General features: G+C 37.3%; 2 protein-coding genes across 2 annotated transcripts in view; one reads left to right on the plus strand and one right to left on the minus strand.

The window, feature by feature from the left end:
- The window catches only part of itga10 (integrin, alpha 10), a 34,587-nt gene extending 14,752 nt beyond the window's left edge, over positions 1-19,835 (plus strand). Inside the window, exons 8-31 of the mRNA XM_043260515.1 lie at positions 356-504; positions 4,650-4,800; positions 10,769-10,934; positions 12,040-12,113; positions 12,205-12,349; positions 12,476-12,624; positions 13,329-13,472; positions 13,639-13,842; positions 14,584-14,714; positions 14,839-15,005; positions 15,095-15,237; positions 15,412-15,522; positions 15,633-15,718; positions 15,975-16,116; positions 16,746-16,838; positions 16,931-17,007; positions 17,182-17,271; positions 17,352-17,436; positions 17,536-17,649; positions 17,746-17,853; positions 18,409-18,522; positions 18,618-18,713; positions 19,177-19,290; positions 19,371-19,835. Coding sequence (XP_043116450.1) covers positions 356-504; positions 4,650-4,800; positions 10,769-10,934; positions 12,040-12,113; positions 12,205-12,349; positions 12,476-12,624; positions 13,329-13,472; positions 13,639-13,842; positions 14,584-14,714; positions 14,839-15,005; positions 15,095-15,237; positions 15,412-15,522; positions 15,633-15,718; positions 15,975-16,116; positions 16,746-16,838; positions 16,931-17,007; positions 17,182-17,271; positions 17,352-17,436; positions 17,536-17,649; positions 17,746-17,853; positions 18,409-18,522; positions 18,618-18,713; positions 19,177-19,290; positions 19,371-19,427 — 2,910 coding nt within the window. The 3' untranslated portion in view covers positions 19,428-19,835. The remainder of the gene's footprint in view (positions 1-355; positions 505-4,649; positions 4,801-10,768; positions 10,935-12,039; positions 12,114-12,204; positions 12,350-12,475; positions 12,625-13,328; positions 13,473-13,638; positions 13,843-14,583; positions 14,715-14,838; positions 15,006-15,094; positions 15,238-15,411; positions 15,523-15,632; positions 15,719-15,974; positions 16,117-16,745; positions 16,839-16,930; positions 17,008-17,181; positions 17,272-17,351; positions 17,437-17,535; positions 17,650-17,745; positions 17,854-18,408; positions 18,523-18,617; positions 18,714-19,176; positions 19,291-19,370) is intronic.
- A 304-nt stretch (positions 19,836-20,139) lies between these two features.
- Positions 20,140-25,717, minus strand: polr3c (polymerase (RNA) III (DNA directed) polypeptide C). Its single transcript, XM_043260517.1, has 15 exons — positions 25,566-25,717; positions 24,466-24,612; positions 24,078-24,342; positions 23,114-23,317; positions 22,827-22,909; positions 22,645-22,746; positions 22,354-22,446; positions 22,077-22,157; positions 21,936-21,987; positions 21,272-21,332; positions 21,048-21,198; positions 20,865-20,966; positions 20,731-20,780; positions 20,496-20,645; positions 20,140-20,404 (listed from the first exon to the last, which is right to left on the minus strand). Exons 2-15 carry the CDS (start codon positions 24,610-24,612, stop codon positions 20,323-20,325), a joined length of 1,623 nt encoding a protein of 540 aa, XP_043116452.1. The 5' UTR covers positions 25,566-25,717; the 3' UTR covers positions 20,140-20,322.
- Between the last annotated feature and the right edge of the window lie 222 nt (positions 25,718-25,939).

Genomic DNA, 25,939 nt, shown 5'->3' on the forward strand with positions numbered 1-25,939 from the left:
TGTCAAACGGTAGAGATCTTCTCTATGGCAGTTACACGGTTACATGATGTTGCTGTGCTGCGTAGTCATTAAAAAATGTATAGTTTTTACATGTTTGATAGTAGTTTAAAAGTGATTTTAAGCACTTGAATCACTTTTGTAATTAATAAGTAATAAGTGTTTTTTATAAATTAGATTATTTATATAATGCAATGTATGTAGAATTTCTTTTTTATTGGTTCTATTGTAGATATTTTATCTGTTGGTAGTTTCTTATTCTTATTTAATTGCTGACTGAGCTTGAGTTTTTTTTAAACTTAAATTTAGGCTAGTAGTAGATGTTTCACCTTGAAATACTGTTTGGGATTATTTGTAGGTAGGTGTCCTGCAGTACGGGGAGATCTCAGTCCACGAGTGGTCTCTTAGGGACTATCAGACAACACAGGATGTGGTTGAAGCCGCCAAAAACATCAGTCGTCAGGAGGGACGGGAGACCCGCACCGCATACGCCATCCAAATGGCCTGGTATGATGACCCACTGCTCATTCAAAACAAATGTAGCACGGCCCTCTCTCTTACCCTTTTCTGAAAGGTATCACATTATGTACATTCTGACCTTTCCGTGATCCCTCACCACATCCAGAGATAATGTAAAGTGTGTAGCGTAGTTAAGTCTATCTGGTCAATAGTTTCTTTGTTTTTATGTTGATGTTTTTGAAGCTGCCTCCTCAGAAGTGTAATTCCATTCCTTCCCCTGAGACTCTCATGCACGAGCAAAGATTTGTTTAAAGAGATTCGTTGCACTCTGTGTCCCGTTCACAGTCTCTGCATTCCTGTAATGTCTGCTTCTGCCATTCTTCTTTATTGGTATCCCAATACCGAATCCCTACAACACACACAAATATACGCACACACGTAGAACACTAAACGTAGCTGGCACTCGCCGACCACAAGAGCAAAGGCTCACAAAATTAAACTCGTCTCAGATTTTCAGTGTGACTGCTGGGAATGAGCTTTCTAGTGTCTGAAATTGAGATTTGAACAATCCAGTCTAGTCAAGCCATGCGTTTTAAAAGGGCCATATAAAGGAAAACAGAATTTCACTTGATTGTTTAAATTAATTAAAACAGAACTCTGTTATTGTCATTTATTGCCATGTTATTGTCTGTCATTCTGTCATTTATTGCCATGGGAATATTGCATTAGAATTTTATTGGGATTGATACCAAGAAATTGATCAGAATCGGAAGTATTTCTAAAAAAAATTGCTGTCACAGTCACTGTTTTTTAGCAAATAAAATAAAGTAAAAAAAAAAATCGCATAACTAAAGTATTCCTATGGAAGCCAGGTTCCACCACTAAATAAACATAAAAAAAAAGTTATTGACTTTCGACTTATCTCAAAATTTTGACTTTTTTTTTCTCAGAAATGTATGATACAAAGTCACAATTCTGACTTTTATTCCAATAGCGAGTTATAAAGTCAGAATTCTGAATTGCGAGTTTATATCACGCAGTTCTGACTGGTTTTTCTCATACTTGTGACTTTATACCTTGCAATTCTGAATTTATGAATCGAAATTACGTCTAATAATTCTGAGAAAAATTCTAAATTGTGAAAAAAGGTCGCAATAACCATTTTTTATTTCTCATTCAGTGGCAGAAATGGGCAAAACACTCTTTATGAATTGGTTATTTTCAGTGAACTGACAACAGACAATTACAGTCTAACTGTAGTCTAATTTCCTTGACTGGTTATTATGAGATGATTCTTTTAAGGTCAGAAACACGGAATACAAACTTTGTAGTCAGATTTCAGAATGAATGTCTTTTTAGTAAATAACACCATGCAGCACAGATGTGTAACCAGTGCCCCATTCCTGAACACTCTTTTGAAGTTTTTTTTAGTAAATCAGAAACATACTGTGAACAGTGTAGTCCTAAACCAAATCCAATGACTTATAAACCAGTTCTTCTAGTGAATTGACAACACAACCGAAGCAGTTTAAATCAAGAACTAATGAATTCTGTGAATAAAATGCACAGCTTACAACTTAATGATGAAAAATAAGCATTTAACACCGAAACTGTAACATGGATGTTAAGGTATCTAGTCTAAAATCCCTGTCAGTGCTAAACACACCATCCTTCCTTTTGTCTTGCACAGAATGCATGGACCTTCTTTGTTTACACCAGGTTCTCCAGCTCTCTTACTGTGTGAGAGTTTGTTTATGTGTTTGTGGTGTGTTTCTTTGTGTTTCTACACAATTAAAGACTCATTTAAGAGTTCCCCACTCTCCGTAAGGCACACACTGGACAGACACACTCTCTCACGGTAGATGAAGCGATAGCGGTAGTTGGCTGAGGCGAGGAAGGTTGTCATAACATTTAGGTTTGCTGATGGAGAGAGAAGGAGAGCTGGCTCAGCAGAGCTGCAGGTGTGGTCACCATCCAGCAGACACAGCCTTCACTCCAGCTGTTCAAACACACATGACCATGTTCATACACTCAAACATGAACGTGAGAGAATTCAAATACAGTAATTAATTCAAACGCACAGTAAAATGAAAGAAAGTGTGAGTTAAAAACCACATAAGTCCAGATGTAGCACTCAATAAAAGCACAGCAGCCTTTAAATAACACCAGCCCCAGCAATTAACAGACTTATTTGCTCAAATCACTTTCCCTGCAATCTTTCTTTCTTTCTTTCTTTCTTTCTTTCTTTCTTTCTTTCTTTCTTTCTTTCTTTCGTTCGTTCGTTCTTGCTTGCTATCAAAAGTATACACTCTAGCATGCTTTTATTAGAAAGATAGTTTCGAAAGACGCTCTTACTAGATGGATAATTATTGACGGATAGTCAATATAGTTAGCAAGGTGAGCAATAGTTAATTGCAAATGAAAATTATTGTTTATACTTATATTAAATGCTTATTTATTTAACTTTTTCTATAACTTTTTTATTACATCTTATGAATTTCATCATTCATTTGACTGTACAGTCAAAGGTTTGGACAAGCATTTATGCTAAACTAAAATACACATTAATGTAATTTCTGTTGAAGCCATATATGTCACATATATTCAAAAATATTTGTAATTACAGATTTGTAAGGCTGAATTAACTTTCAATGTAGTTAAAAGTTCAATCAAGTACTTGAAGTATTTCAAGGTTTGTTCTAGATTTTCCTCCTCACAACATCCTGTGTATAAATATCTTCATGGAACAAGCATTCTTCTTCACCATAAAAACCTGCCCTCTATTTTTCACATACCACACCAAAACAGTTCCATGCTCTTTTGTCAGTTCTCCTTTCGTCCCTCTGTGTGGAAAATTAGAGTATGATTTTCTTCCTCACGTGATTTCGATTCAGTCTCAAGCGCAGATAGTATATTCAAAGTTACTGTTTTTTGGGTTTCCACCATTATTGTTGTTATATCTACCGTTATTCACCTCTCCTATCCTGCTTTCACTGGATGTGATTAGGCGTAAGGCTGCTGGTTGTTTTTAAACTCTGCACTCTTGCGGGCAGCCACATAGTTATATTTAGCTAGAGTCTGGAAGACCGCCTGAAAATCACTACATTGACTAACACTGGCTGTGCCACGAAACTTACATCTTGCAAACTGCATTTCAACCCTTGCACAATCAGCACAGAAATCTGCTGCATGTATCGCTGCTTCAAACAGTTATCTGCATTAGTTTCTGTTTGTGTGAATTTTACTATGAAATATTCACAGTTTTCAGACTAATATAGGTATTGAAATTAAAGGAACTTAAAACTTAAGCCACACTTTAAGGAATAGCTCACCCAAAAATGAAAATTACCCCATAATCTACTCACCCACAAACCGTCTTAGGTGTATTTTTAAAAATCCTAGTTTTTTTCTAAATGTACCGGAGCTTGGTAATGATGATGGATAGAGGCCAATATTTTGAAGCTCCACAAATCGGATATATCCATCCTCCGGGGGGTTAAAACATGAAAGCTTAATTTGTTCTAATAATGAAATCCTCTGACATAGGTTCGTTTTATGACTGATGAATACGATTTATGGAGCTTCAAAATATTGGCCACTATCCACCGTCATTACCAAGCTTGTCAGAGCCAGGATAATTTTTTCAAAAACTCTGACTGTGTTTGTCTGAAAGAAAAAAGTCACATACACCTAGAATATCTTTAGGGTGAGCAAAATGTGGGACAATTTTCATTTTTGGGTGAACTATTTCTTTAAGACAAGACATTACAGGTAAATATATAGGGTATAAAAAATTGGTGCATGTATAAGAAAAAATAATAGTTATTGCTTACTTACCCAGCTGATTGGTCTAAAATGTTATGCAAATCATTCATCGTTTAATGTGCTAATTTGCATAAATCTCCACTAAACACTAAACACTAATGTCAGTTTCAAAACATATGACATACTGTAGTCAATTTTTTTAAATTTTATATTCTATTTTTTAATCTTAAATTTTACATTTATTTTTGCACTCTTTTTATATTAAAATATAATATAATATATAATAGAATTTGATAACTAGAAAGTTAAAAAATGTATTGGAAATTTATTAGCAATACTAGTAATTGTATTTTTTCTTAGTTTTAATTAATTGTACCTTAAACTATGATAAAAAGAAAAACTGCTTCCTTTTTCTCGCCCATATCTAGCACTGAGGCCTTTAGTCCGGACAGAGGAGCGAGGGAAGGGGCTACTAAAGTGATGATAGTCGTGACAGATGGAGAATCTCATGATGGAGAAGACCTTCCTGATTCCTTGGCTGAATGTGAGAAGCGTAACATCACCAGATACGCCATCGCTGTAAGTCCAAATACACATTCCTACCGTAATTAAACCTGACCCTTGGAAAATCCGACAACCCCTCCTAAGAAAACCAGCGAGCAGCAGAGTGTATGCCTGAATATCAGATCTCCACTTAAACTGACCATAATTGGCACTGCTCTATTTTCAGTGTCTCTGCTCAGCTCCACCCGGTTCTCTCGCTCTCTCTGTCTGCGTTTGAATGATAAAACTGTCTTCCCTCATTCTTTAAACAATCATAACCACATTATTGCTGTTCAGAAATAGACTTAAACGGGGTTCCTTGCCATCAGAGGAATGAACCACACCCTGAACCCTCTCGACACTGACATCCTGCCCCTCTGGGTGGGTCAGGGGCGGGCAGCACTACTTCACTGACACCCTAAACCACAACAGCGCAAGAAAAAGACAAAGTCAAAATGCCACCATCAGAGCGTGGAGTGTCAGTGTACCCAAAATGTCTTTCCAACCAGACTGTATTGCTTGCATCTTAAAAATTACACACATATATATATATATATATATATATATATATAGAGGATAGATATATAGATAGGGATAATCAATAGCTAGCCGTGCATTAAAGGATTTTAAATGCACAATGTGGAGGCTAAGAACCGTTGATTATCCCGCTTATTGAATGGTCACTTGACAAGATATAGACAAGTTAAAACTAGAAGCACTTTATTTGACTGGAAGGGTAAAAAAAGTTGGCAGCTTGTATGCTCAGCCTTTTGCTGTGCCTTGTGGCTTTTAAAGTTGGCAGATGACGAGCAGCAGCTGTGTCCGATCAGCCGGTGATGGGCGTGTCCAGGTGCTCCTCGTTGATTTCCAGGGCGACGCTGATGACAGTTCGGGACGCTCGTGTCTATATATATATATATATATATATATATATATATATATATATATATATTATTAGTGCTGTCAATTAAGTTAAAAAAAAAGAATTAATTGCATATTTCTCTGAAAATAATCACAATTAATTCCAACTATCACTAACATTTTTAAATATATTTTTATATTACAATAATTTCACATTCAATATTTAAATTAATGTACAAAAAACATAAAGACAGTACATATTTTAATATTTGTATAATGACATCTTTTTAATTTTAATGAATAGTTGTTATGTTTGGTATGTTTTCCTGTAATAGCTATCATTGATTAGCCATTTAACATTACTAAGCTTCTTTAAATCTTTAAAGCTATAAAAGTTCTTTTTTCACCTTGTTTCTTTGCCCTTTGATTAACAGACATCACAGAAGTTGGATATTTTAAGTTATTTTGGCTGTTATTTCTTTAAGAGCTGTGTGTGACGCGGTTCTGCCACAAAACTAAAAACTTTTTACCTTTTCTGACCAGATTCAGGTGTTAAAGTCTCTATTAATGAGCTGGCGGTTTATTCGTCTTTTTGGTAGCTTTATGACTGATCACGACATTGCTTGCATGTAGTTCATTTTGCACTTTAAAATAAAAGGATACAGGCTACAGCGCGTGCTGTATTTTTGTATCTTAGTCCATTTTTTGACCCGGATCTGGCTCTTAAGTGAAGTGGAGCGTCTCCTGTTTGTCGTAAATACATTCTGTGACTGAATAAAGCACATCTAGTTAAGAGAAAAAGTGACAGAAGCAGGCCAAGCCTTGCCCTCCCCTGTTATTGTGGTAAACAGTTTTAACGCGTTATCTGAAAAAATTAATTGCATGTGTTAACTAATTTTGACACCACTTAATATATACACCCATATATCATTAGGTATTGGTTAATCGCTCAACTGTTCTTTTATTATAAGTGCCCAAAAGCTGACATCAACACACATGTCATATAGAGCTGGATTTATGTCATATTCATGTCGGCTCAAATGTCTAACCAATGTAAGACAGTTATTTTAAGCTTGAAACTTGGAAACTTGAAATCAGTCTTTATTTTAGCATTTCTGTTTGGTGCCGCTGGTGTCACAGAAGTTACATACTTCACCTTTAAAATAATCTGACAGTGGAACTGAGCATGAACTCTGCATCAGATATAGTTTCCTTTCATCAGGCTCGTCATAATTACAGTCATGTCTTATAATGTCTGAAGGCAAACAAGTTCTTTTTTTGGTCTGATAATCTGAGACCGGTCCAACAGAAGATATTTTACACTGGAGGAAAGCTGATAACTTGGTATTTGTAATAAGACCATGGTAACCACATGTTAAACCATCTATGATCTCTTTTTATTTGTAATTGTGTATTAAAAAGAGATAAATAAAATGTATTATATAGTTCCGTCTATAAAATGTAAAGATTTTTTTTATTAATTGTACTTTTGGCATTTTATTTCGCTTTCCAATTACTAATACAATTTCAAATGATCTAATTAAGTTTGTTTTATAAAAAGCTTTTTTCACTTAACCAAAGAGGGTCGTCAGTGTTAATGTTAACAATAGGTAATGCACTGTGAGCTAACGTGAACTAACAATGAATGATTATATTTTTATTAGCTAACGTTAGCCAAGATTACGTTAACTAATGTTAACGAATGACACCTTTTACATAATTTGTGATGTCTCACGTCATAAAGGGCCACCAGAATGAGTTCTGTGTTAGCTTGATGGATTGCAATGTGTTACCGTTTTAGTTTGTTCTCACACACTGGCTTTACATAATTTCCAGATGTCTCATAGCATAAAGGGCCGCAGAATAGTTGATTCCCTCAAATCTATAATAAATTATATATAACAGCGTTTAAGCCTTTTAACATTTATCATACCATCGGTGCGAGTAGAGGGTTAGTGCTGTTTTAGTTTTTCCCCATAAGCAGCAGAGATTGACAGTGCATAATCAAAAAGAGTGGTGCAATTTAAAAATTTTCCCCAGTGCAATCTCTAACAAAATTTAATATAAGCTCATTGGTTATACAGTGCAGCTTAACCACAAAATAGAGTCCAAAGAATTAAAAAGAAACAGAATAAACGTCAAACCATCTGAAAGTCATTTACTTTTCAATTTTAACTGCCTCTCACTGCTGTCCTGGGTGATTTGACATTTCTACTGTACTCCACTCATTGGAACGGAGGACTGCATGTTAACCTGCTCCTGAATGAGCCCATTTTTTGCTCTATTAGACAAACAGTGCCAGAATGGGGTCCAGATCTGCAGAGTCATCTGGGTAATATGTCTCTCTGCGTCTCCTCTAGGGATCTGGATGGACTAATAAATCCAGAGTTCACTGATATACTCTTCCATAGCTTGGGACTCCCCTGAGACAGGGAATAAATCTACTTTTGTGTGGCATAATGGTTGGGCAGGAGATCATGGAATAAAATTATGACAGCTGGTTTTAATGCCCCGCCAGCCAAAGCATAGCTTTCATGTTTTGATGTGTTTTATGTTCTCCCTCTCTCCTTTCTCGTTCTCTTCCTCCTGCACAGAACTAGAGAACGGATGGAAAAGTAAAACACTCACGGGAGAGAGGAGAAACAACCTCAGATGAATTTCTGTATTGGTCGTGTGGCGCAGCCAGGATATGTTTTAGACATTACAGGATAGAGATGCTGGGAATGTGAACATGGTGGGTGGGGAGGTGGGTGGGAGTTCAGAACAAGATGCTTCGAATTTGCAACAATTACCACTGAAAATAGATATGAACTAAAATAGACTGAATATTGTAGATTCGATTGCTTAATTATTGCTTATGAACTTAGATACCCTCCTGTTTGTGACTACCTTGGTACTAGATGGGAACATGTTTGGGAGGTTTCTAGTCGCTCTGATTGTTTTTGAGAGCAGAAATCCACCCCAGTCTCAGATAAGACTTAGTAATAAATCCTCAGTTCTCTGTCCAGGGTGCCAAGCCATCATCTCATGATAGCATGGACACACCACACACTCAAGGAGAACAGAGCAGTATCAGTAATAAAGGAAGAAAAATGAGCAGGATCAGGATTCAGGGTAGGACCATAAGTCAAGACTCAACCATAGCACTTTTGAGCAGGTTTAAGCTGATCATGAGCTGGTCCTAAGCAACTAGCTACTGCTCAGGACCAGCTTAGAACCAGTATGACCAGTTTAAACCAGCTCATGTCCTGCACATGACAAACTTAAACCAGTTCATGACCATCTAAGAACCAGCTTAAACCATGCTTAAACCAGCAGCCATGTTTCAAAGAGTGGATTTCAAGAACATTGAAACTGTAAACGGCAAGAGACAAAGTCATATTTTCACATGTAAAGTTATATTGTAAGATTTGGGGCCTGATTTACTAGCAACTTGCACCATTGTAAAGCCGCCTAGGCATTAAAAAACTATAAATCAGGAAAGACACGCAGTCAAAATAGTAATACTAATAGCAATGAAAATTTGTATTCATGTAAATATGCATTTGTAGGAGTTTCCCTTTTACATGCAAAATGTATGGAAGGAGAATGTTTAAATTAATCATACAAGGTGATTTTTCTAAAGTCGCCGACCATTGCCATAGTCTTGCCACCAAAGATAAAACCTATAATCATTTTCTTAGTGTCAAAAATTCAGCATCATCATCGCACAGTGCTGCTACCTACGACCCACATTTACTGACCAACCAACACAGCCTCACGATCAGTTAACCTATTGGTAAGCCCCTCCCCTCAAACGCAGATGAGCCAATGGCAGTCGAGTATCAGTTGCATGGAGAGTGGAACTCGGGCATCTGTTTCAGCGCCATAGAGATAGATTGCATCGTTTTTACGGGGTTTATGCTTCAAAAAACGAAAAACTAAGTGTTAACGATGGGTTAACACTGATTCCAAGTATACTGAAGTTTCTGAAATTAAGCTCTGATTGCCCTGCCATTTTCATCTGGGCTAATAGCATCCTTAAGCAACATCAAAGATTCAGGGTAGGGACTCATAAGTCATTTTCTTAGTGTCAGAGGATGGGCAATATCATTTATTTTACTGATTTTCCTGAATCCGAACAAAACAGCGCATTCAGTGTCCCTAAGCATTTAACCTCAATCCAAAAAAAGACAAAAACTTTTATTTTCTGGTTGTCATACACGTTAAGTTTTTAAATTTCAATGTTCAAACTAGAGACATTAATATTAGTGAGTCAGTGCTAATGTACAAACTTAAATTGCGGACTGTTCTTGCATCTTGTACATTGTAGGTCAAAAACACATAGGAAGGTCTACATTGTCACTTCATGTTAAACAGGTTAAATGTACATTAATTTAATCGTACCCTGTGATACATGAACATGTATGTCATACGTGATCGTGATGACTTCTCCGCTTGCATGGTGATCTGTAAACCCTCGCTTCCAGTTATCCATTATATTTATTTATAAATATGTAATAAATAAATCCATGGAGTATATAATTCACATTAAGTGGGCTTCTGTGTGCAAAAATGTGAAAAAACATCACTGGACAAGATTTTCACACTGAAGTTGTCATTGTAAAACACTGAGAAACTCTATTTGTCCAAGTTAGCAACAGTAACTAAGGGGGCGGGGCTTACCGATAGGTCAGTTAGTACGTATATTGTAATTCGAAATTCAAAAATTCTGACCCACCTTTCTCATGTTGACTTGAAGTGGTTTATCCGGTCATCATATCCAACCAGCTGAAGTCTGGGAAAGAGACGTAGGTGCAGGTCAGCGGAGAGTGAACTCATGACCTGGCACTGATTGTTTTCAGGGCTTGTCATTAGTGGTGTGTTGCCAGTGACTATGAGTGAAATTCTCTCTGTTTCCTCTGCGTGGGTGTTTCTAGGATGAGTTTCCTCTGACTCCTGTACCATCATTAATTGATCTATCAGATCATCTGCTTTCACTCTAATGGAATGGAGGAGGTGTTGGCTCTGTGGATGAGAAAATCTATGATGTTGTTCTACTATCTCAAACAAGACTAGTGAACAAAAGCCTGAGAAATAGCATTTCCGATTAAATTTCGATCAGTGTATACGTGAAACAATTTGCTCTCTCTCTCTTTCACAGGTATTAGGTCACTACATCCGCAGACAGCAAGATCCAGAGACCTTTATCAATGAGATTAAGTACATTGCCAGTGACCCCGATGAGAAATACTTCTTCAATGTGACGGATGAGGCTGCTCTAAATGACATTGTAGATGCACTGGGGGATCGCATTTTTAGTCTAGAGGGTAAGAGGACGAACATTCATCCTTAATGACCATAGAAAAAAAACCTTTCTTGAAGAACAAATGTGCTTCTTTGACCCAAAAAGAACAGAAAATCAGATTTGCCTTTTAATGAGGATGTTGGTGATGTTGGACAATTGAACCAAACTTGAAAATGTATGCAAATATAAAACATGTCCGACCAAGCAACACTTACATTTATATTTAATACGAATTATATTTTTTAATGTATAAAGTGGCAATTAAACATTTACTTTAGGAATGAATATGTTTCAAGCTACTATGACAAGCTACATTTTACCCCAAAAATGCATGTACACTTCAGGAAAATAATTCCCATAAGAACAGGGTGTGATGCTCGTGCCACCTTTATTTTGAGGAAAGCCAGGCAGGAAGGATGCAAGGGAGGATGTGGATGACCTTAAAGTGGGCACAGCTGTGCATTCACAAGATACATAGGTTAGAAGAACAGAAAGAAATATGATTAGCCACTAACGGGAATTAACATTTTATGTAGCCTACTGTGCAAATATAGGATATGTTTATGTATCTTAATTTGGTTTTTGTACAGTAAGAAAGGTGCACTGGTGAACCAAGATATAATGAGTGTACTTTTTCTTCAACTTGCTCTAGCTCAGCTGATTTTTACACAGTTACATTAAGTGTGAGGCTGTTAAAATGTTTTTGAAAGAAGTGCCTTGCTCACCAAGGCATTGTTTTTTTTCTTAAAAATAATCATTTGAAATATTATTACAATTAAAAATAATTGGTTTGTAATTTATAATATAATTTATTCCTGATAAAGACCCTGAATTCTAGAGATTTTATTCTAGTGCTGATTGACATACTGTATATTCTTATGCTGAAATAATTCTAATAGTCTGTTTTGTTGTTCAGAAACATTTCCCCTGGTGAATAGAAAGTTCAAAAGATCAGCATCTATTTATTTTATAACATTATACATTTCTTGCTTTGTTTAATGTGTCTTTGCTGAATAAGAATAATAATAAAAAAATATTTGAAGCGTAGTGGGAAAAGATTATTGATATATTTGCCCTGTAATTTGATTACATATCACTTCTATGTGTATTCATTAATGCTGTTGCAGGGACCCTGGGATACAATGAAAGTGCCTTTCTCATGGAGATGTCTCAGATCGGTTTTTCGACACACATTTTAGATGTGAGTTTCAATGTATACTGTATGTATAATAGATGGCATAAAACAAGCAATCATGCTATAATGAGCGCTGTTATTTTGGACCATACTGTAGGATGGTATCTTGTTTGGTATGGTGGGTGCATACGACTGGGAGGGAGGCATCCTGAAGGAGAGCAAAGAAGGGCAGCTCAAGCCCTCCAGAGAGGCCTTCGAGAAAGAGTTTCCACTAGAGCTGAAGAATCACGCGGCCTACCTAGGTAACATTTTACTTTGTGAAACCAACCATTAAAAAAAATATATTCTTCAAGGGTCAAGTTTGTATGTTAACTTAACCTTTACAGTTATTTATTAATGCTTAGATGTGGATATGTGAACTTCTGCAGGTTACACAGTGTCATCAGTGGTTGTAGGTGATTGGACGAAGTTATATGTTGCTGGTGCACCTAGATTCAAGCACAAAGGAAAGGTCATCCTGTTCGACCTCACCAATGAAGGCGATGTCATAATCACACAAGCCCTAAATGGAGAGCAGGTGGAGATTTCTCCTTCATCCTTATATTTATTTATACTGACACCCTCCACTTTCACACACTCTGTCTCTGGTCCACAAATGAGATCTCCATCAAACCCTTGCGTGAAGCCCAATTTTTTTTGCATTATCCTTTTTTTCCCAGCTGTTTTTTTTATTGCTTTTCCTCTCTTTCATACCACATTCCTGCTCTCTCGCAGTTAATGAGTTTATTTTCTTATTAAACAAAAGCAAACGGGTTTCGTTTCCTCAGACTGCTCCGTAAATCAAAGTTTACAAAATCCAGAGGTTCGGGGTTCCCACAATCATTAAACATCTGAATAATTCAGGGTATTTCTTGACCTGGACAATTCACCGAAATTAAGGCAATCCTAAACATTTCTGTAGTGAATGTACATTTTCCTAGTTATGATATGCCCTAAAATATGTAGTCAGCTAGGTATTGGTTTTCTTTAGTTCAAATGCATTCATATAGAATCAGTATAAAAAAAGTGATTTTTCTTTTATTCTTTACGTAGACAGTGTATTTGTTCTTATACATATTTATCAGTATTGATTCATGCACACACACACACACACACATATACAATATTCAACATTAGAACATTACTCCTAATTTGTCCTAATGATTTCCCTAATGGAAACACATTGGTTAAAAAGCACGAGAACTTTCAAAATTGCTTAATATCTTTATTTTCTCTCTGCAGATTGGCTCATATTTTGGCAGTGAGGTGTGCGTGGTGGATGTGGATCAGGACGGAATAACAGACATCCTGCTCATAGCTGCTCCCATGTTCCTAGGAGCAGGAAACAAAGAAACAGGGAAAGTCTATGTCTACTGTCTGGATGGGGTGAGAACCAAAGTGGCATTACTGTTTGTGCGATGTACATGTTAAAGACAGAGAGAGATTCATTCTATCATCTAGAATTAAATGTATGGTGTTTTTTAGTAAATGAATGTGTAATTGTATGAACATTTTATCTGAAAATTGTATTTTCTTTCTGTCTCTATACCAGGATGGTTTTGCTCCTAACGGTACGCTACATTCTCAGAAGAAAGCACAGGATGCACGCTTTGGTTATGCTATGGCTGTAGCCCCTGACCTAAACCATGACGGATACTCCGACCTGCTCGTGGGAGCTCCGCTAGAGGATGACCACCAGGGAGCTCTTTACGTCTACCACGGCGATGAATACTACATTATACCTCAGTATAAACAAGTAAATATATGACTAGTTCATGTGTGCAACCAACCACAAGTGTGATTCCCATTCCACATTAGTCTATTTAATAGATTTTTATATTTAATTTTTACATATATTACATATATTTTACATTTTTGGAAAAAAAAAAGTCTCTTATGCTCAACAATGTTACATTTTTTTTATCAGAAAAATATGGTAAAACACAGTAATTGTCATGGTGTGGTGTGGGAAGGAGTGCACGAAGATAAACAATAATCAGTCTTTTAATAATCCGCAGAGATATAATCTTGCACAGAATGGTATTACCTTACTGACTGCAAAACTAGTGACTACTTTGAAACTAGTGATTAATGCACTAGTGAAAAATAAATATAATAAAATGTATTTGAAATGAATTTCATGCTAAGTATACTACAAATACATTTACATATACGTACTTAATAAAAATACCTTACAACTGTACTTTACTAAACTGCTATAAAATTGTATTTAATGTACTTTAATTGTGTTATAGTAAGTCCAAATAAAGATATAATGAGGTATATTTAAATTTAAATATTTTACATTTAAAAACTGATATTTATCAAGCAAAAAGTCAGTAAATATGTTAATAGTTTTAAAACTATACTTAGTATTTGGAATATATTACATTGTTATTACTGTGACCACTTTTTTTTGATGGTCTTTAACTTTTAGATGCCATTGTACCTGTAATGTGTACTTCACATACTAATAAAGCTCTTTTTCTCTCTGTAGCGTATCGCAGGCTCCTCTCTCTCTGCAGGGCTGCAGTATTTTGGCCGTAGCCTGAGCGCTCTGCTGGATCTGGATGGGGATGAGTTACTGGATCTTGCTGTGGGAGCACAGGGCACTGCCGTCCTACTCAAGTACTCTATGCCTCATTACACTCTTGTGTTTTTATGCGTCATCTAAACACCGCCATCATAGTCACCAACTCGTCATGACCCATAGTAACGACGTTTCTCGACTCCCGCCCTCTGTTCTCTACAGGTCACGCAGTATAGTGCAGATCAACGTCAGCCTGTCCTTCCAGCCTCACTCCATAAATGTGATACAGAAGAACTGCCACAGAGCTGGGCGGGACTCTGCATGCCTTAACGCCACAGTTTGCTTTCTGGCCCTGTCTCGCTCTCTTGGCTCTTATGGCACATATTTTGGTAAAGCGTCATGCAACCAAAAAGCTTTTCCTCCATTGCTCTGCTAGGTACACTTCCTAAACTACCACCGCATCTGTTTATTTGCATAGATATGCAGATGGCGGCCATGTTGGATGACAGAAAGATCTTGGCCCGTGCTCTGTTTGACTACAACTCCCAGCGACAGACCCTAATGGGTGTCACTGTTCGTATAGGGCAGACCATGTGCTACACGCTGCCATTTCACGTCTTCGTAAGTCTAAACGGCTTAAAAAATCAATGAAGTAAAGGATAATGTACATTTGACTGGTCGATATTGCAAAAAGGGGTTGTTTTGCCCTAATGGCCTACGGACTGTACATTATCCTTCTTGTTACATGAGTACTTACTGATGTTTTCAAGACAAAGTCTTCTTTTATTTATCTAGGATACAGCTGATTACATCCAACCAATCAGCTTCACTTTGCGCTTCAAAATCAATGACACAGAGAGCGGCCCGGTACTTGATGAGGGCTGGCCGACAACATTCAAGAAGTCTGTGAGTGCAATTCACATATTCCTTCGAAAAATAGCAATATAAATAAATGGTTTTCCCCCTCATACTGTTGGCTAACGCTAAAGTTTGATCTTTTTTTTTATTGCCTTTAGATCCCATTCTTCAAAGACTGTGGGGAGGATGATGTGTGTGTGACTGATCTGGTTTTACAGGCCCATATGGACATCTCTGGGTCAAGGTAACAGAAAAATCGTCCTCCTGATGCTGGCATATATAGAATAAGCTCATCTGATGATCCACATCTAGTCCAAACATGTTGACCGTTGACAGAATTGGTTGCTTTAACCCCCAGCGTTACAGTAATAGTTAAAATAGAATAGTAAGAGTAACAATTTTAAAGATTTAACCAGTTCAGAGAATACTAAACCCAAATCCGTGCTTGAAATAGCACGTGTTATGGTAAACATCAACCTTGCTCTTATCTTCTCTTGCAGGCAGCAACCGTATGTTATACGCAGCCCTCGGCGACGACTTGCAGTAGAAGTGCAGCTACAAAACCGGCTAGAAAATGCCTACAACACTAGCCTCACTCTTCATTATTCTAAAAACCTGCACTTCAGCAGTCTGAGTATACGGGTACCAGCACAATCTCTCTTCTGAAAGCATAAACACACCAGCATGTGTTAAATATGGCAGTGTGATTGTTTTATGCCAAATGAGTAATATAGTATATACTTTACTAATAAATGACACTATTATATATACAAAATATACACAAACATTTCATATTTTGAGGTCACATTTTTCCAATAAATGCTGTTCTATTTATAAAAGAATGTTTAAAAAATGTGTCATGGTTGCCACAAAAATATTAAGCAGCACAACTTATTTCAACAATAATATTGATAAAAACGAAATCAGCATCTTAGAATACGTTTTGGGGTAATGTGACACTGAAGACTAATCATATTTGGCTTTGACATTACAGAAATGAAGGACATCGTAAAATATAAAAACCTTTTTAAATTGTAATAATATTTCACAATATTACTTTTTCCTGTATTTTTAAACAAATAAATGCAGCCTTGATAAGCATTAGACTCCTTAAAACTGTCCCCAAACTTTAGAATTGTAGTGTAAGTATTTATACACATAATTTATACAAAAGTACATTATATTCTACCGTTTTTATGAATTATGCCTCCTGCTTCTTAATATCTCTTTCTGCCTCATTTACGTCTTTCTTTCTCTCTGTCTGTCTATAGGAAGACGCTCAGTTTAAGATCGAATGCACGGCTCTCAGCTCAAACAGTCACTCCTGTAATGTCAGTTACCCAGTATTCCGCTCTCAGTCCAAGGTAAGCCTCTGAAAAGACGAAGGTTCATTGAAATGATTCATTGAGCCGCTTTGGTTCACTGACCAGTGATCCTCCCAATTGCCTCATTTCAGGTGAACTTCATGCTGGAATTTGAGTTCAGTTGTACGTCTCTCATCAGCAAGGTCCAGATGAAGCTTATTGCTTCCAGGTACACACACACACACACACGCACACACACACTCAGCTTAAACCATTAGCAAACGGTACTGCTCAAAGATGTTTTTGGAAGATGCATTAGTCATTTTAACCTAACACAACAAGTAAATAAACGTGTTATTTTACAGTGTATACTAAATATGTGTGTATATGCGTGTGGGCACAGTGACAGTGTGGAGAGTGAAGGCACACTTTCGGACAACAGTGTACAGTTACAGAGCATTGTACAGTATGAACCAGATCTGTTCATCACAAGGTTAGTTCCCAGAATCAATTACCCTTTTGTATGTTCACTCTACATATGTGGTCGTCTTATTTCGGTTCAATTCAATACAGTGACTCCAACCTAAACCGCTATGAGGTCCACCCAACCAGAACCGTGTCTGAGGGGACAGGACCCGAGTTCTACACACATTTCAGGGTGGGTCACCGTTAACCTGATAAGCTCACTGGTTTATGTTTAAAAAATCAGAAAGCTTATAAGTAAATGTAATGTACACGTATGTTTTTTTTATATCAGGTGCAGAATCTGGGCTGTTACGCCGTCAGTAATCTGGAGCTGACTGTCAGCTTGCCTGCCGTGGCTTCAGGAGACAGAGTTTTCTCGACAGTGGTTGACGCTTTCTCTCATAATGTTAGTATCGCGTGTATGCGTTTATATGCGCTTACTGTAATTCATACGCATCTTTGTGTTCATGTAGTTGATGTTTTTCTGTTTGTTTGTTTGTAGTCTTCAGGTGTGAACTGCAGTGTAGTCAGTGATCTTTCCAAGTTAAAGTCCAGCCAGAGGGATGTGCGTCCACTTCACCCAGAAGACATGAAGAAAGCTGAACTGTTGGTGAGAATACAGATCTTATGGTCATTCTGTAACCAAAGTAAATGCATTAGGTTAAACTGAATTTTGATTTAATGATTTAATTTGATTTGATTTTGCAGTTGACAGCCTTTCCTTATTAGCTGCCATCAAAGCGTTATCAGATTCTAAAGCTGTGTGGTTTTTGTTTTGTTGAAAAGTAGGACAAATTCCTGTTAAGTATTTGTGCGGTGCAAAAGATAAAAGGAAAACACTAGAATCTATTAGGAATATATGCAATAATATATATATTTTTTTAAATACCCAATTTATGAAAAATATAGATATATATTTATATTATATATTTATTTTTTATTTATTTGCTGATTTATTTTAAACTGATTTCAATTTGAACTCTTGTTCACGTTTGATGAATCTTTTCTTAATTTTAAATTATATTTAAATAGTACTTTTATTGTTTATTCATTCATTTACTTAATTTTGAATAGCTTTTCCAGCACCTCCCTAGCACTTGCAAAAATTAATTTGTACTGCTGTAAACGAGCCGTTACTATAATATCATTCTGTTTTCATATTTAGAACTGCACTTCCTCGTGGTGCGTGGAGGTCGTGTGTCACGTCCAACAGCTACTGAAAGGACAGACGGCCTTGATCCGCATCACCAGGAGAATACACGACAACTTTTTCAGACAGGTGACACAAGCAGATGGCTCCAGAGGTCAGATGTGTTTCCCGGGATGTGTTTACGTTTCAGTCTCTAACCTGTAACTACTGCGTGCTCCTGTCAGGCCAAGTTTAAAGCAGTGACAATAGTGGGCTCCTACCAGCTGTCTGCTCGGGAGTCCAGTCTGATCACGATGGGAAATGCTGCCATCTTGAGAGAGGTGAGAAAACTGACAGTTACACAAACTCCTAAACCAGGGGTGCGCTTATTTGATTAGTGACCTGTTCATTTATTCATTCAGTAAGACCTTCGTCCATCTTCGAAACACGACTTTAGTCCATGTTTTGCGACGCAAAGGGAAAACGTTTATGCAGAAATAACAATTTATAACCATTCTTCTCCCTTGAGTTAAGAATGGTTGAGTAAATTGTTATTTCTGTCTTCTTTGCACAAAAAAGCTTTTAAGTAGCGGCGCAAAACTGAAGATGAGCTAACCTCACATCCCGTTTTGTGGATGTATTCACTAAGATAGCACTCGGAATTAATGTTCTGAAGTTTAACGAAGGTCTGAAGAGTTTGGAAAGACATGATGGCGATGACGATTTTTCATTTGGGGTGAACCAATCCTTTAAATAGACTTTCCTACTATAAACTGTCTTTGTGTGTCTGTATGTAACTTATAGACGGTTTTGGAAGTGCTGAAGGGCCGTTCGATACCCATCTCTCTCTGGATTCTGATCGGCAGCATCATTGGAGGACTGCTGCTTCTTGCTCTCTTAGTATTCATCCTTTGGAAGGTACTGAACATAACTCTATACATGTACCAAAACTACACGCACTCAGCAGTCTTAAGCCATGTGTTGATGTTTCTTCACAGTTGGGGTTTTTCACAAGGAAACAGAGGAAGGATGAGGATGAGAACGATGAAAACTGAGCAGACTGAACAGAGTTTCCTGTTCAACCAGGAAATATGCCTTTCGTAGCCATTATTTCCCCTTTGAGACATGACATTTCTGCTCCGGGACCGCAAACAGTCCATTATCAGGTCCAGGTGGAATCTACAGACTTATTCTTCATTTTCTTAGCTGGTTTCGGGGAGAAATATGCAGAATGGATTTAAACCTGTTAAAATATTTCACATGGAGCCGAGAGTGCTAAAAATGTGCTAAAATATTTAATAAATGAACATGCAAAGGGATGCACGATGTGTAAAACTTTGCGAACGACGGGTTTATCAGTTGTTGCAGGTCAGGTGTTTGGCGATAAGGGTCTCAAACCTAACATTTTATCTGGATTCTGTTGTGGCATCAAAAGCACATGAATCCAATTGTTCCAAAGAAGATTAATCTGAGAGACTCTCAGGTTTCACAGAGTCAGATCCTTTACAACTACATTGCATTGAAAGAACAAGCAAGAAAACAAGCAAATGCACTATTTGTGAAAAAGAAAATAATGAAATTTGTATTTAAGTTGAAAACATGGTATAATGACAAACAGTCCGTTTATTTAATTTTTTTTCTTAACAGAAATAATAATGTCTGTTTCGACCTTCATGTTCTATGCATAGGTTTGTAAATTGTATTTGCTTTTTTTTTTTTACATTCAGACAAAATTATTAAATAAAAAAAAAAGGTAAACCATTAAAATAAAAGAATTACAACTTTATTTTTTTCTGTGGAAAATAAAATTGCTCAAGGCTACACAAAATACTCAGTCATATAAATCAGTCACTCCGTGTCGCAAAAGAAATAAACATCTCTGAGCGACCCATTTCTTTTCAAACAAACATCAGCAATTTTTAGAACTAGCCTAAAGTTGTATAAAAACGGTCAGCGAGAGGCCTGTGTAGAGTTAATGTAGGATTCCAGAAGAAATATTGTCTCATCCACCTGATTTTCACTGGAGTCCAACCTGCCGCCATAAGCACAAAGAGAAGATTAATGATTGGCCGAACGTGAATGGTGTGACTGTTTCATCCGACTTGTTTGTGTAGTACTTGTACTTGTTAATGTGGTGCCGTAGAGACTCGAGCTGCTGTCGTTCTGGAGCGGTGATCATCTCCTCCACCTCCGTCAGCTGGGCCGCCTCGGCTCCTGTGGCCTGCAGGGATGCCAGGATGGCCTCAATTCGCTGAGACTTCTCCAAAAGGCGCCTGTCAAAATCAATTCGCAGACATAATTGAGGACTAATACTCAAATTAGATGTTTCATTGACCAAAAAAAAAAGAAGGGACTTGCTTGTTCTCTTTGGTCTCATACAGCCGTCTCTCGATCAGGTTGCCAACTGTCTGTATGGAGTCCGCATACAAATGTCAAAACATCATAAATAGCACTAAACAAAGATTCCAGGGACGTCCGTGTGAGCTGTGTACCTTGTAGCAGTGTTGCAGAAGTAGCCTGGCAGTGGGCAGCTGATTAACTGTGTACAGGTAAAAGGTTCGAGAAGGGGCGTAGTCCGGCGTTTTGGGGATTTCCTGCACGTACGGTACAAAATGAAACACGATCTAGGCTTATTAAAGTTACATTTATATGAACCGAACCTGTGAGTGAGTTACCTGGAGCTGGACCAGGTTCTCAGACAGGAGTGTGTACAGCATGTCTTTGGCCTCTTTGGCAGGAACCATGGCAAAATCCTCCACCTGCTTCTGCTCCAGGTGCCGCTTTCGCAGTAACAGACGAAAGATTCGAGCCGAGCGAGAACCGAACCTGACACAAAGCATAAGCACATCATGAAACTAAGAACAAAAGCAAAAGTCTAATGCGCTATGACCCTACTAACCTCTCTTGGACCACAGACTCTAGGGTAGCTCTTGCCAGGTTAGCCAGGGCACGATGTAAATCTGACCACAGGGTTAAGGGTCAACCAATTCATTATTAGTTGCACACTAAGTTGCTGGGAAATTAGGTTCATGACGTAAAACATAAATGCTTTTGTTTCTTATGTTCGCCAATTAATCAAATAAATAATTTAAAAAAAAGAATAATTTCATTAATCAAAAACACAAAATCAGTAATAAGTCAATTAGTAATAGAAGTCAAATTTTCATGTATTTTAATATTAGTATTTGTGCTGTCAAATCATTAATCATGATTAAATGCATGATTAATTTAAATAATTTATGTGTGTGTATATATTAATCATATTTATATTTTAAGTTTTATATATTTATTCCTGGAACGGCAAGCCCAATTTGACAGGTTTTTTTTACACAATATAAAGTTATTAGAGTCACATGCTTAAATTTCTTATGTTAAATTTTGAAAACCTTTTTGTGGACACCATGATACAATTTTTTCAAATTCCTTAATAAATAAAGTCAAAAGGACAGCATTTATTTAAAACAGAAAAAAAAAAATCATACTAAGCCCAGACTTTTAATAAATAAATAGATAAAAACAGTTTGCAGTCACTTTTTCCCCCAGATGGTGTTTTAAAGGGATACTGACGACATACATTCCTCCTCCACTGTCACCTGTCTTCCCCACAAATTCCATCTAGTAGGACAAAATACACATTAAAGTTATTTTAAAGTCATTTAATTCTTGTATAAAAAAGGTGTGTGTCTGTGGATGCATTGCTTTACCGGATCATCCACAAGCAGAGTGAGGTATTGGTCTAAAATTGGTCTGGCGATGTTGTAACTGGATGGAAGAGATCTGAAAATCTGATGGAAATATAACAAGGCTTCGATCGCGCTTCATCTCAATCTGGTATGGATTTCTAAGATGATCTGCAGGACGGACTGTTCACACCGACACTGCCATTTTAAACTCCAGTCAACCAATCAGACCCGTCTCTTTAAATGTTTTACAGTAAGGGCCTTATCAAACTAAAATATGCACGTGTGTCCTGTCTATTACCTCATTGGCCGAAAGGGCTTGTGTGAAAACAGCGTGAGCCGGCGTTGTAACCTCACTCATCCGCAACATGGTTCTAACAATCTCGCTGCTGGTCTACAGGGGAGAAACAGAGAGGAATTAAAGACCTACATTCTACCGACTTATTATTTCCCTGGAGGAGAAAGTCTAAATGTGAGAATCCAGAACGTTCTGTCTCTCACACAGCCGTGAAAGAATATTCAGTCCACAACCTAATTACATCTCACAGCACATCTTAGACTCTTTGATACATGGAGAGGCGGTTATAGCTACCTGATCGAGTTTACAGGAAACAGCACTAATAATGGCCTGATCTCTGAAGTGCAGGTGAAAGCGTTGAAAATTCACCTGCCAATAGATCCCTTCGTCACCACACTGGAGAGAGAGAGAGAGAGAGAGAGAAAGCATGTGCAATACTGGGAAAACTCAGCTAATGAACACATGGATGGTAATACCTCACTATTGTCTGTTTTGGCTTTCTTTGCCGTACGCTGGTCAGCTTCACCATCCTCGCTCGAGCGCCTGCGTTTTCCTTTACCTGAATGAACACAATTCAACCTCCTTTCTATTCATACGGAACTACATTCACATGGTGAACAATAAGACCGTTATTTCAAACTTTAACTGTTGCGCTCTCCATTTAACGCTAAAGTCATTTTAAGCATTTTAAGCTCGGTTTTCACAGGTACTGTGTATACTAAACTCTAAAGAGTTTAACAGTATGCCATGTGTTTTGACTGACCGGTGAGATTGATATAGGGTAGTTTGTAGCATTCTGGGTGTTCCTCTGGTTCGGTGGGCTGCGTCGCCGCTGGAAGGGGAGTGTTGACTGCTCCTGAGCTCGATGGTCCCGAGGAGGCCGCTGGAGGACAACGCTGCAGGAAATGAGTCTCCACCAACCGAGAAAACGCAGAGACAACCTCACTGTAGTCCATACTCTGGCCCTCTGGTGCAAAGAAAGTCAAAGTCAAAGGACGTAAGAAAAAAATGGATGGAACATATTCTTAGATGTCATTTTTAGCATTCTTTCTTTTTGTACCACGCTTGTCTGGTCCTCTTTAAAAACACACACAACTGAACAAACCTAAAAATTGTATGAGCTTGGTTCCGTTTACATTTACACTGATTTAAAAAAAAGATTTCAAAACAGATTTATATATTAATTAATATTTAAGGAGATTAGGAATAATTTTAAAGTAAGTTAAAATATAAATGCATCAAATAACATATTTATGCTTTAGATGACTTGAATCTGTAATCCTATTATGGTATTTCTCACGGATAAATATTTAACAAAATTAAAGCTAAATAAAAAGATGTTTTAAAAAAAATGCAAATATCGGCCGATATATATTCTGTCAAGTTTATAAAGAAATATATATGCAACTAATTTCCTCCTCTGTCTACCAACACTCCATTTGTGTGGCAAGACAGCTTGCAAAATATTTGTTATGAATCTTTTTTTTTTTAAACAGATTTATTTTTTGCCATTATGCAATTCTAAAAAAAAAGTAAAAGGTGAACACTGATAATGCAAACTTATTTTATAAGCAAACTATACCCATACAGAGATGTTCTCAGTTAAGTTTGTTTGGAGCAATCGATCATGTATACTGCAAGCCAAAATCCCTACAAAAAAAAACAAACAAAACCCCTGTATATTGACTGAATTAGCCCTTTAGTCTTCTTGTACTCTAGTTTCTCACCTGGCATATTGTGGGTCAGCCGGTCAGCTACGGTCTTGACTGTGCTGCTCATAGTCATCTGTCCTCTCTGCAGAATCTCCTCCACAATGAGCTCGCCTGTGTCTCCATAAAGACTCTTGGCAGTGTAGATGTAGCGCGGATAACGGAGCATGTGTAGGATGCGCTCGCAGATGACGCGGTATTCCACGGGTCCCGCTGGACCACGACGCCCGGCACCGAACAAACACATCCCATGCTGCATCAGCACACACAGAGACTTCTTGACCTGGGAGAGAAGAGTGTGTAAAAAAGGAAAAGATCAATTTTCTGGCTCGGCAAAAATGGAAGACAGAAGAGAAGATAAGGAGAAGGATGTGATAGCAGAGAAAGCCTAAGTACATGACATTACCAGGTCGAGGGGAAGTCTGGTCTCATGGGCAAGCGCTCGCAATGTCAGAACTCCACTGCGGATCAGATGAGTGCCCACTTTCTCCACCACATCTCCAAAGTGCTCCTGCAGCAGCAGCCCACACAGACGCACCTCCTGCGCTGTCATCTGCAAGAAAGAGAGGGACAACCAACCACTTACAACACCCGATGAAACAGATGAACATGTCTTTACAAACAGTGAACCCAAATGTTTTTGTAGCTCGTCTTTAATTGAGGAATTCCCACTAAATAACTACTCAGATCAGAGGTCACGGTTATTAAAGGAACTAAAACTACCATTCAGCATAATGAATGACATAACCTTGAGAGTCCCTTCACTCTCGATTATAATATTTAATAAAGTGTAAAGAAACACAACTAAATAAACTTTTTAGAAACATAATCAATGTCTGTTAGTCCAAAATGTGTATTGCACAGCCATTTCATTGTATTGCATCATTTGTGATGCTTCTTGGGAAGAGAAGCAAATTGTTTTTATTTATTTATTTATGTATTCATTTATTTATTTATGTTTGTTTTCAAAAAGTAATTGCAGAGCTGTTTGGTTTGAATATTTTAATTATTTAATGTAGACTTTTTAAAAATAAAAACATTGAAAAAATTAATGGGGAAATGTGTCTGTGTGTCTGTGTAAATATTTTGTTATTATTATTACTACTACAACATAAACATTGCAGATAAACAAAAACTATGGTTGCGAGATATATAACTTATATATATATATATATATATATATATATATATAACTTTTTCTAACGTCTAGTAACATTACATTTTCTGTTGTATCTGTATCACAAATACATTAATATTCTGACCAGACACAAACACTTTGTTGTAAACTCTACCTAAAAGCAGCATTTAAAAGCACTAAGAGAGCATCCTGTTCAAAACATACAGTAACAATAATTCAATATTTAGGTTCTAAATGATACTTATTACACAAACTTGCACATGAAAGCAGCGTTAGCTGCTCTCTGGCCTTTCTGCAACTCAAACATCTCATTCAGACCAACACGGCACAAAACACTCAATCATGCATCCGAGCAGAAAGGAACCTACCTTTAAAAAGTATCTAGTTGTACGGGTTTACAGTTTTAATCTCGCTTTGTAATATCACGTGTGTTGTTCAGGCGGTGTGTAATGATCAGCACTGGCGAATTTCCGTGGTCATGTAGAGTTCCAGTGTGACGCCTGATCAGCGAACGAATCCTTACAACGAACTGATTCTTTTAATGATTCAGAAGAGCCGAATGTGAATCACTAGACTATATATGAACTATATTTTACATCACAAATTAGCATATATCGGTGTTTACATCAAAATTTCGCAAGAAAAGTTTATATATTGAGACAGGAACACTTTTGATCGACAAAGTGCTACTAGTGGTATTTCATCAAACAGCGTTGCATCATGGATTGTTTGCTTTAATTAT

This window comes from Puntigrus tetrazona, chromosome 16 (genome assembly GCF_018831695.1).
Source record: "Puntigrus tetrazona isolate hp1 chromosome 16, ASM1883169v1, whole genome shotgun sequence".
Taxonomy (NCBI): domain Eukaryota; kingdom Metazoa; phylum Chordata; class Actinopteri; order Cypriniformes; family Cyprinidae; genus Puntigrus; species Puntigrus tetrazona.

Excerpts from the sequence above, each read along its gene's own strand:
- polr3c (XM_043260517.1), bottom strand. The coding sequence starts at position 24,612 with ATGACAGCGCAGGAGGTGCGTCTGTGTGGGCTGCTGCTGCAGGAGCAC. Across the intron at positions 23,318-24,077 it reads GCTGACCCACAATATGCCAG|AGGGCCAGAGTATGGACTAC; the intron begins GTGAGAAACTAG and ends TCTTTGCACCAG. Across the intron at positions 22,747-22,826 it reads CCAAAACAGACAATAGTGAG|TGTGGTGACGAAGGGATCTA; the intron begins GTATTACCATCC and ends CTCTCTCTCCAG.